Source organism: Phalaenopsis equestris, unplaced genomic scaffold (genome assembly GCF_001263595.1).
Source record: "Phalaenopsis equestris unplaced genomic scaffold, ASM126359v1 Scaffold000002, whole genome shotgun sequence".
In the NCBI taxonomy this organism is placed as follows: Eukaryota; Viridiplantae; Streptophyta; class Magnoliopsida; order Asparagales; family Orchidaceae; genus Phalaenopsis; species Phalaenopsis equestris.
In genome coordinates, this window is record NW_018164444.1 from 49,256,343 (window position 1) to 49,268,363 (window position 12,021).

Sequence of the window (12,021 nt, forward strand, 5' to 3'; positions counted from 1 at the left end):
CATTTCTTATTTCTTGGCATTCTTGACGGAGCAAGATTACAATAATTTGAAATCATAATCTTGCTGAAAAGATTTGTACAATACTATTAAATATCTTTTCTATCTAACTCAATCCATAAGGAGTTCTTCGCAACAGTGAGGTTGTAGGTGTTCGGCGGAGCGGTTTTCACGACACTATTTTTTGTAATATGAGAGAGAGAGAGAGAGTAATGAAAATAAAGTGTAGATGACATTAGATCATATCTGTTTATTCCACTTGATTTCTATTATAATATTTGTCTCTATATATTATGCCTTTTAGTTGTTGCATTTTTTCCTTAATTAATTTAAAAAAATATTTCAAAAAAGCATTTAAATATATTTTAAAAATAATTTTAAATTAAACAAAGTTCATATTATTATGCAAAAGAAGAAAAAAAAAATATTTATTATCATATGGTTCTAAAATTATGTAAAATTCTTTTGAAAATGAAAATTCTTTACATTTTTAACTGGCTGAAATGTGTTTAAATTTAACTTTAAATGTATAACGAACAAAGAAGGTGCGATCATCATTTTAAGTGAGAAAGCTCCATCTAAATGCATGACTATCATAAGATTTGTTAATTTATTTATTCTTTCGGTTTGAAGAAGCCTTTATATAGTTGTGAAGGAGCCGCCGAAACAGATCTGCAAGAACTCCTATGAAATAGCTTCATGGGACCCTCAATTACTCATTAAGCTACGGCAGAAATCTGGCACCCATAGGAATTGTGGATGTAATAGAAATGCCATTGGTTATGCTGTTACAAGCAAGATTAGCGTTATTATGTGCAATATTACCTTCTTTTTGCTTATGCTTTATTTTTTGAATGAATATTTAACTTTTATTAATGGCTTTTTAAGGAAAACTTACCTGAATTGTAGAGGGACCTTTTTTTGCTTGTGAAAAATGGTGTCTTCTCAGTAGAATTGGTGTTGTTTCTGCGTAAAGATATTACTATGTGAACAAATGACAAGAAAATTCTATCAACTATAAATTATTTTCTTAATTTTGTTTCTTTTTTTTCTTTATAATGGAAGCTGCATAGTATGCTTTCTTCCTTTTCAGGGTGGCGAGCTTTGTTCCTTGCGATATGATCTTACTGTTCCTTTTGCACGTTATTTGGCTATGAATAACATCAATTCATTAAAGAGGTATCAGATAGCGAAAGTATATAGACGAGACAACCCATCCAAAGGCAGATACCGTGAGTTTTATCAGTGCGACATTGACATAGCTGGACAGTTTGAGGTGATGGAAGCTGACTTTGAGATTCTCAAAGTCTTAACTGAATTGCTGGATGAACTCAATATTGGTGATTATGAGGTATTTTTTCCTTTTATGCATGATTTAGTGTAAAGATAATGTTCTATTGTCCGAATGCAGACTTGAAACATGAAAATCCAATCTTCCACATTTTTTTTATATGCCTTGTTACTAATTATTGTTTCTAGTATTACTTTTTTCTGTGACTTTTGCTAAATAATCACAAAATGCATGCTATTGTTGCAGATAAAGTTGAATCACAGAAAATTATTGGATGGCATGCTTCAAATATGTGGCGTCTCCTCTGAAAAGTTCAGAACAGTTTGTTCAAGTATTGACAAACTAGATAAGCAGTCCTTCGATCAAGTAAAAAAGGAGCTGGTGAGTTATTCGTATAGCAACAACCATAAGAGTCAGCCTAAAGGCCTAATTTATACCAGAGAAAATTGTAATTCTGGTCAAGCAGAATATACATAAAAATATCTTGTGTGTTATGTTAGTCTCCTTACGTTTTCTTCTGCGATACTGATCAACCTTATTAGTTTCTATACTGAATGCTCTTGAATTATTATTTACCTTCTGAATTTTTTACTTCTTGAGCATTTTAAGAGCATTTTTTGCCCCCTTCACTAGTTTTCATGCTGCCATAGTTTGGCAGCAAGCTTACTTTTATCCTGGTTTTTCTGCCTATTTTTCAAGTATATTACTGAATGATATTTGTTCTTATCAAGTGATATAAAGCCCTAGCATCTACTATTTGCTTCACGGAATGCCTATTTTTTGTGTTGATTCTGCTACTTGTTTGCTATTCATGTTGGCAACCTACTCCTTCATAAAATTCCCATTCACAGAGGGGAAGGGGACGCAAACAAATGTAAAAAAAAGAAGAAAATCTTCATGATATATTCATAATTTAATCAATTTACATTTGTTATGTGCTCTATCAACTGAATGTATTTGCGTTTCTCTCTTTTGTTTACTTCTCAAATTGTTACATTGTTGTTGATTGCAATTGCTATTTCTTTTCTCAGGTGGAAGAAAAAGGATTGGCTATTGAGACGGCTGAGAAAATTGGCACATTTGTAAGGAAACGTGGGCTTCCGCTTGAAGTACTTTCTGAACTGAAGGACAGGGGTAGCTCATTTTTGGGTAACAGCGACTCTGTTCTTGCATTGAATGACCTTGAAATTCTATTTAAGGCCCTTGAAAAATCCAAATGTCTAGAAAAAATTGTTTTTGATTTGAGCCTTGCAAGAGGGCTTGATTATTACACTGGAGTGATATATGAAGCGGTTTTCAAAGGTTCTGCACAGGTAAAATCTGTTCTGTAGCTCTCTCAATTCTGTGAAGACTGTTTCAGGTTTTTCATATAAAGGCCAATAACTGTTGATCTTATATCTTTTAGGTTGGCTCCATAGCTGCTGGTGGGCGATATGATAATCTCGTTGGTATGTTCAGTGGAAAACAGGTCCCTGCAGTGGGTGTTAGCCTTGGAATTGAAAGAGTCTTCACAATATTGGAGCAACTTGGAAAGGAGAAGAACAAGGTACTGATGTTTTTTTGTCTCTTATATTTGTTATAGTATGTTGATTAGTCTATACCACATAATGATTTCGAAGGACTGCAACTAAGTTCCTATCTTTTGAGTTAAACTCTCTTGGACACTTTTTATACTTGAGATGCTCATTTAGATTCCAACCATATGGATTTCTGCAATTAATGGTGTTTAATTAGCCAAAATACCTCTTCTATACATTTGATTTATCTTTTATTATTTGTAAGTATGGTGGCCCATCTATGTTATCAACATGGAATAGCGTTGGATGTTATGACCAGGGTTTAGAATGAGCAGATTTCTTGGAATAGCATTGGATGGATGTATGTATGTACGTACATACGTGTACATATATTATACGCATCTACACGTATGTGTATGTATGTATGTATGTATATGTTTACATATCCTTATATGTATACATATATGCACATTTATGTGCTAAGCCAATTGCTAACAAGGTGAACACGGATAACATGATTAAGTATATATGCTATTTGAAAGTTTAATCCCATACACTGCACTCATATTCATGCACCAATCATATACTTCTTTCTTAGCATTACAAGAGGACTCACGCTATTCTTAGTGCTCCACACTACTTGTGGATGCTATTCTTGACATTGCGGTTAAGCTGAACTCACTTACCATCAACCCCGTTCATGAGCTCTATTGAAGTTTGGAAGGAATTTTTTATTTTAGAGACTTCACCAAAACATTGCAAGCAACTTGAGTATTTTGTTGATGGCAAATGATTTAAGCTAATTATTAAAGAAAGTAAAGGAGATAATTAAAAATGATATAATCCTAGTTAGTCCCTGTAGCGAACTTTGTTGCCACAACTTTGTCATTTCTTAATTGCACAAGTGAAGTTTTGAGTTGGGCAGGACCGAGTATGAATCTCCTCACACTCTCATAGTCATATATAATGAACAAAATTAATGATGTTGTAGAATTTTAGATCTTTGCTTATCATTTGGATTCTAGACAATGAACCTCATTATCATTATGATCATTAAAAAATCCCTGTTGTACTAATTAATTGTTTGAACGGCCCATATAATATAAAAAAATAATGCGGTTTATCTAAGAAACACATGGCATTGTCCGGACAATCCCTACTTGATTAAAAGGATGGAAGGACAATTAATAGTCTTAAAAATATGAATATGTGACCTTCCATCTATGAAATATAGACACTGACTTGACATGTCACAAATATAGGATATGAGAATCATTTGCATGACAGGCCATGTTCATAGTGTTATCTTTTATAATTTATTAATGTATATTTTATAATCAAAACATGTAGTGTCAATATTTTCTATCAAGAAATATTTTACAATGAAGTATAATATTATATTTATCACTTAAATTCTTAAGGAGCTAGTAAGGGGAAACTTGCATAGGTTTAATTGCAATTACATTTTAATTTTTCATAAATTGCTCACAATCCTCAACAAACACCATTATCGGCATTAATAATTAAATATGATTTTGTCATTGTGTAGTCTGCACGAAAAACTGAAGTCTAAAAATGATTATAAATTTCAAAATAATCCCACAAAATACGAATAAATTGATTTATGATCAATCGGGAATCAATAAAGCGGGCGTTGGAGTACTCATTTACCATTCAATATGAACCAAGAATTTATTGAATGGTAAATGATTTATGCATGCTTCATCCATACTGCCACATGTCCTAGTTGTGTTGAAATGTTTTGTTATGCTTTATTGTAATTAAAGTCATCGAACATAATTTCTACATGTTAAAGAAATGTTGAGGTTTGTCATGTCTGACAAGTATCTGACACTGGTATGAAAGGCTTTTTGAAGTGTTTTGTGCTTCATAGTGTCATGCATTTAGAACTATGACATCATTGTCGATCATGTTACTTAGATTACTTATTTTAAATGGTTGATACTCTGTGATTGGTCCACATGTAAAAACATGGTTTCCATCACGCTGCATCATCTAGTCAATGTCATGTTAGCAATCAACACATGTGATCAACACTGTTCAAACCTAAAAGAATTTCATGCTATTTATCTAGGGTTAATTGCACATTTTTCTATTTTCATAGACTAAAATTATTAAAAAAAAAAGCTCTAGTGATATGTAAAAATATGATTATAAATCTGCAAAATATTAGGAAAATGTCAGGAAATTTTGATTAGATTCCTAATCTGTGTGGGAGCAAAGTTGACACGATCCATGGTGTTGTAAAACTCAAGGTACATTAATGAACTCTTGATTTGACTGGCTATTTCATTGAGAACTTGGATTGCTCTACCCAAGCACAGTTTGTCTCCACAATTAATGAACCCTTGCATACACGATCAAGTGTATGCAGATTGAGTTTTCAAATACCCCCTAGTCATTTGATAGGTCTTGAGAATTTGCTCAACATGAAAAAAAGAAACACAAATTGAAAATGATGACATGAATAACTACTGCTTTTGTTTTAACCTCGATTTATGTATGATAAAATCAACAACTTTAATGCAAAAAATATGATATATTGTAAGTCTGATTTTCTTATTTCAAACCTAGGTAGGAAGATCCGCTCTCTAGGTTACATTTTTGGGGCAAGAGAAGTGTACATTCTACTTCAAAAAATTATGTATCAACCTCCTCTGCTATATTTTATAATGTCTTGAGATTTTATAATTCAAAGGGCAATGAGGTACTTTAATAATAAACCTCTGATAAGATTGCTTGCAAGTGAAGTATATTGGCACTAATTCTTGCAATTGAATTACCATAATGGAGTCAATTGAATTCTCAGCTGTGAGGTATGCGCCTACCTTCTAGTGGTATTGTCATCTCTCTCTAAACAATAGCATTGACCTTCAGGGAGTCACTATTTACAAATGGAGACTATACACAGGTCTTCTTTTTTCAATGATGGGTTAATTGAACAACAGATTATAATCATAGGGACCTATAAAGCATGAGCACCTACTTGAGATACATAGAGAAAAGAATCATATAAAAATGACAACTGCAAAAAATATGATTTGACATTTTCTAGACGTAATTGTTTTTTTACAAATTATTAATATAAAATGTGTAATTAAAAAATACTTAATGTTAATATTTTATATGGAGGAGACTAGATTTGAAATTAAGGTTAGGGGAGAAAAGTAAAGACATACTTGGGCATAAATGGAGAGCGAAATAGCTATTGGTTGAAGAAAAGGTCTCTGAAGGAGTTTTAAGAGGACATGAAGAGCATTGGTGGCAGGAGAAATGACTGAATTATATTTTAGCGAGTGAAAATGGGGATACTTGATGGAGCATGCATGATGGAGGTGCAACAACACATGATGAGATTACAAGGTGAAAGATTGTGAGTGAGAAGTGTCATGCAAATTAGGGTCTTCTTGAACACATTGCACGAGGATATAAGAGGCAAGACTTTAGACGTAGTTTTAATCATGTCACATAAAAGCCTGAGCGTGTCTGTCACATAAAAGCCTGAGCGTGTCTGTCACATGTTTGTGTTGACACAAACACAAAATGCTTTTTGAAGTATATGTGCTTCCTTGGTCGGGCCATATAAAAATACAGAGTTATAAGAAGATCAAGAGCCAAATGCATCCCAAGAATGAACACAATCAAAAGAATATCAAAATTGGAGGAACCATCACAAAATGCGTGATGTTGGGTCTCTTAATGCGGGACACAAAAATATAAAAATATGAGAATTATATGAAACATAGAAGGATAAAAGAAAATACTAGTGAAGCCCTGTGCTAGGTTATGCCGCCCATCTGCTCTTCAGACTATTCCAGTTGTGCTAAAATAAAAACCAATTAAAGCTCATGAAGGTGCTAATTACACATCAGGGTGATCAAATGATATCACTTGGGGCTGTTTGGTAGCAGGATTTAACCTATATCCCGCCAGCACAATCATAAATCCCATTTCTCTTCTTTTTTGCCTTGAATCCCAAATTTAACAAATCCTATTGGAAGATAGAATCGCACGAAGGACAAGAAAGAGGCTGATACTTTTTCCAGCAAGGAAGATTTACTTTCATTTTCAAACTCTTGTTGGACATTGGGAGGATTTAACTTAATAATCCAGAAGTCTCACAACTCCACTTTTTGGGCATTGGGCTGATTTAAGTTAATAATCCGCAAGTCTCAGAACTCCAGTTTTTTACATGTCGTTAGTTCCATTGATGCCTCTTCCTAGGCTCCTGTTATAGGCTTATAGCATTTTTTTTTGTCATCGGCGAGGGTTTTGAAAAATGGGGCTTTGGGGGAAGGGGGATGAAAAAGGAGGTTTTTTATAATTTAAAAATTAATGATTAGTTATAATTATTTATAATTTAATTAAGGCAATTAAAATAATTAATATTAAATTAAACAAATTTAAGCTACATGTTTAATTAATAATAAATACTAATTAGGATTTGAGATTTTGTATGTAGTTATTTTAATAATTTAGTAATTAATAAGTAATTGAGTTGTTAATATATGTTGTGTATAATTTAGTAAATTTAATTAGGATTGACAAAAAATTTATAAATCAAAAGTATTAATATTCTATGAAATAAATTAGATTATAAATAATTTAATTAAAAAATGATGTAGTCTACATAAGTAATGTTAATTAATTACACTTATTAAGTCAGGGAAATTTGACTTCATAGAAACTATTTTTCTAAACAGTTTAATAACATACTACTTAGATATCAATTGAAATGTTTGCTTGCTTCAATTATGATTTATTTAGTCTAATTAAGATTGAAATATGCTAAATAGATATAATAAAATTTAACATTAAGATATTTATTATCAAAATTTCATCTGAGCTAACTAATTTGAAATAAGTAGCCACACGATTTCTAAAGATATAATCTGATTTAACCTCCATCATACTTAATAGTTTAAAGAATATAACTGCCTCAATTTGAGTTAAATCCAATCAGCTCCTATAATACCTTCACTAGTAAGGAATGCTTTAGAACCTTTGATTTGGATGCTCTTGCTTAAAATATGCTCTTACACCCCATATTTTAGCCAGTTCCAAAATCCTGTATTTTCCCCTTTCACTATTTATAAGTTTGCGAGTCATTTGCATGTCTAATAACCCACAAAACTTTTTGTTACTTGGGGTATGTTGCAAATTTTGCATTCTTGTCAGTTTTTTCACCCCTAACCTATCAAGTACCTTGGTTGAGGTAGCCTTATTTGCATCTTTTTATTTTGCAAACAGAGGAGATGATTAAATGACTTTATTGATATATTTCCTTGAAAGTGCCTGATTAAATGAGAGAAAATGTTATGATCCGAGTAAAGACTTCTAGAAATCAAAGCAATTACTAGAAGAACTAATTGCAACCAACTTAAATTTATAATTTTGAAAAATTAGGTTTTAATCAAATAAGTTGTCACCTTGAAATCACAACCGAGACAATCCTATTTGTCTGATTGTACTAGGAGTTACACATCAGTCCAGTTTAGATCATTAATCAGGCCCTTTTTCTTCATTCTGAAGTTAAGAAAAAAATTCAAATCTGTGAACCGTTCTAGTTATACAACGGGATTATCCTTTTTTTTTATTTTTATTTTGATAAACCATTGTAATTCCTTGTTATGATTTTTTTCTCAAACTGCTGCACCTTATCCAAAATTTAATTTGCATTTTTAATCTTGCTAAGCCAGCTTTCTGCTTTGCTTGATTTAGTTCCTGACAAAGAGTTCCTGCATTATCAGTAGTTTCAAATCTTCATAATTTGTTCTAATTTGAGTACAATAAAAGAGCTGATTGATTTTTTATATATCACACTCGTCTCAAATTAAAATATAAGAATTTCAAAATCCATTATAACCAAAATTTCAAATAACATGTGCTGATCTAAATGTCTCTAATCATGCTACAATTTAGCTCTTAATATCCACCGAGCTTCTCTATTTTCTGTCTTCCTTTAGGTTATTCGTCCAACAGAGACTCAAGTTCTGGTCGCCATCCTCAGTAAAGATCTTCTGCTAGCTGCAGAGCTGGTTAGCCAACTGTGGAATGCCAAAATAAAGGCTGAGTTTGCGCTCAACAAAAGAGTGAGAAATCATATCGATCGAGCTGTTGAGTCCGGCATCCCGTGGGTCGTATTTGTCGGCGAGTCCGAACTGAGTAGCGACACTGTCAAATTAAAGAACATTGAGTCTCACCAAGAAGAGATAATTCCACGGGAAAGATTTGCTGAAGAGCTTCAAAAAAGATTAAACATGGCTCGAGAGAGTTGTGTTGGATTGGTTTAGAGATGCATTTGGAGGCGGAAATGTAAGTTCAGCAATTTCTGAAGTAGCTGTCACAGAAAGTCAGAAATGAAGCTGGAAGCTGTTCCACTCTGTAACTGAGGCATTATTTATATTAAATTTCTATTTGCATTTTAGTGCATTGGTGAACATGTGAATAATTTACGAGCATTTACTTGTATTAACGCATGTTTAACGACGGCCGACAGTAACTTATCTGTTGAGTTTGGAATGGTGGTTTTGATGGGGCAATTACATAGATAATACTCAAAACATTATTATTTGTGAATCTAGTACACCCTTTCATTTTTTTTTTTGAATGCTCACTTAACTATCAAAATTAAAAAAAAAACCTTTTCAATCAATAATTTTCATTTGTCATGAAGTTCTCAATGGTTTGATCGTGCATAAATGCAACATTTTGATAGTACCAAAAAAAAATGAGCTTGGTGCTAATTTTATAAATGGCAATGTTTAGAGTGATATTTATTTATATATATCCATATATGCATTTTCTTGAGATATAAGTTTAGCCTAGAAAATTTAATTTTTGTGCAAGGGAGATTTATATTTATTTATATTGTAGGTATGCATTACAAGTTGAGGCACACGGAAGATGCCTCTAGCTTTATGCCTCACAATGAGGAAAAAAATATTATGTGCGGATGATCCATAGATGTGGATGCTGCATTCAGGGCATATTCGAGCGCACCTTTTTATCCAAAGTTGTGAAAACACTGGACATTGAACCAGTTGAAGAGGTTCAAAGTTCAAAGATTGAATTGTGGTTCAACCGGTTCAACCGAATGACCTAGTAAATCATAATGTATTTAAAAATGACAATATCTGACATTTAATTCCCACTCAATTTATATGTATTTAAATAGGTAACATCAAAAATTCATTTTAACATATTTCATTTTATCTAAGCATGAAAACGTGTATTTCACTTTTTAAAATTAAAATAGTGATATGTTTTTTTGTGATATGTATAATTTTGGTGGTATAAATGTGTAAGAAAAAGAGTTTAGGTGTTAGATATGTAAAATACATAAAAATTTGGGGGTATGTATGCAAATGGCTATGAACGATGGTATGAATGCAAATGCCTATGAACCGAAGAACGGTGGTATTAATGCAAACGAACAAATGTGGGAGGGGTTTTTATGCACGGCGAAAGTCCATACCATAAGAGAGGGCATGAAATATTGGAATTCAGACATCTGAAGGCATAACTAATTTAATGGCCTTATATTTATTTTAGTATAGATTGGTTATATGAATGTTTATATTCTTATAATATGTTTGGATTAGTCTCGGAACATTTTTCTAGGAGAAACGTGGGTTTAAATTTAAATGATTTTTATGAGTACTAAGAAGAATTATTCAAATGTTTTTTTTTTCTTTCATATTTCGAATTATTTAATTTTAAAACTTAACACCTCACAACATGTTCAAAGATCGAAAATTTTTTGCATGAGGAGTATTGATGCAAGATTTCAATCAGGGTCTGCACATATACATACATACCTCTTTTAATACAAAAAATAATAATTTAATGCATGATGATTTGTCCGTACAAGTGGCAGATCCTAATAGAAGTTTGTGTCTGATGCAATATTTTTTTCCTTGTCACCTGGATTGAAATTCTGTTTGGTATTACTGGGCTATCAAAACGGCTCGTTGTTCACGAACAGCTCGTGTTCGGCTCGTTAAGTGCTAGACTCGTTCGCTAAGTTAACAAGCCGAATACGAACAGAACAAACTAATATTTGTTTGTTCGTGTTTGGCTCATTTTGGCTCATCAAATATATATATATTTGATGAGTAGTATTTTTAAAAAAAATTAATTGACTACATGGACACAAAAATTTCTAATCAATTAAAAATATTAATTAAGAAAATTAAATAAAAATTATTAAATTAGATTCAAATGATGTATTAAATAATGCCCCAATTCTGAACATGTTATGGCTACGTGGTTAGAGTTGTCAAAATGATTTTTTGTTCGTGATGACTCGTGTTCGATTCGCTAAGCAAATAAATCGAACACGAATGCTCGAATATAAACGAGCTCCGTTTACAACCTTAGGTATTACTGATAGAAATGTGGAATAAATGGTCAATATTTATACATCTTTGGCACTCAAATGCATTCATCAACAACATATTGCTACAAGGAAAGAGAGCGAGGAGCAGCAGTGTTTCTCCGTCTAGAGTTTCAAAGCAAATGCTGCGTACAATCCAGGACCCAATCAAACACTCCCGCAATTACTTCCGTACGAATTCCAAAACCCTCTCCAGCATATCCTCCACCGTCTCCCCCGCCGCCGTCGTATCAACTAAGAGCCTCTCCACACCCCCAAACTCATACTCCGATCCTCCCTCATACCCCTCCACCAATCTCCTCAACTCCCCCCAACTTCCCGGCTTGTGCCATCCCTCCTCACCATCTCCAACCGAAGCCCCCCGTTCCTCAAGCCGACGCCGCCATTCGCCTTCATCCCCCGGCCGGCACTCCACAACCTTCAGCCGTGCGCCGGAACCTGCGGCGAGGGAGAGCAGGCGGTCGAGGTGAGCCAGGCGGGAGAGGGGGGAGTCGATGATGACGGAGAGGCCGAGACGGAGCTGGGGGCGATTCGCCAGAGGACGGCGTAGGAGAGATCGTTGAGGAGAGGGGATGCGGCGGCGGGGGAGGTGGTGTTGAGGTGGGTTTGGATGGGGAGGGTGGGGTCGCGGATGTCGTCTTTGTCGAGGAGAGGGATGCGGAGTTCGGCGGCGATGGCCCGAGCGAGGGTGGTCTTGCCGGTGCCTGGATGGCCCTTCATCGCCAGTATCAACGGTGGAGATTCTCTCTCCATGCTTCCCTGCGGTATTTTTCCCTCTTTGGTGATTCAATAATTAT

At 33.9% G+C, this 12,021-nt stretch overlaps 1 protein-coding gene and 1 pseudogene across 1 annotated transcript in view; one reads left to right on the forward strand and one right to left on the reverse strand.

The window, feature by feature from the left end:
• Positions 1 to 9,340, forward strand: part of LOC110022817 (histidine--tRNA ligase, cytoplasmic) — a 23,086-nt gene extending 13,746 nt beyond the window's left edge. Inside the window, 5 exon segments of the mRNA XM_020721934.1 lie at positions 1,091 to 1,348; positions 1,535 to 1,669; positions 2,320 to 2,601; positions 2,694 to 2,834; positions 8,793 to 9,340. Of these exon segments, the coding sequence (XP_020577593.1) occupies positions 1,091 to 1,348; positions 1,535 to 1,669; positions 2,320 to 2,601; positions 2,694 to 2,834; positions 8,793 to 9,119 (1,143 nt within the window). The 3' untranslated portion in view covers positions 9,120 to 9,340.
• A 1,771-nt stretch (positions 9,341 to 11,111) lies between these two features.
• On the reverse strand, positions 11,112 to 12,000 carry LOC110036765 (annotated as a pseudogene).
• Between the last annotated feature and the right edge of the window lie 21 nt (positions 12,001 to 12,021).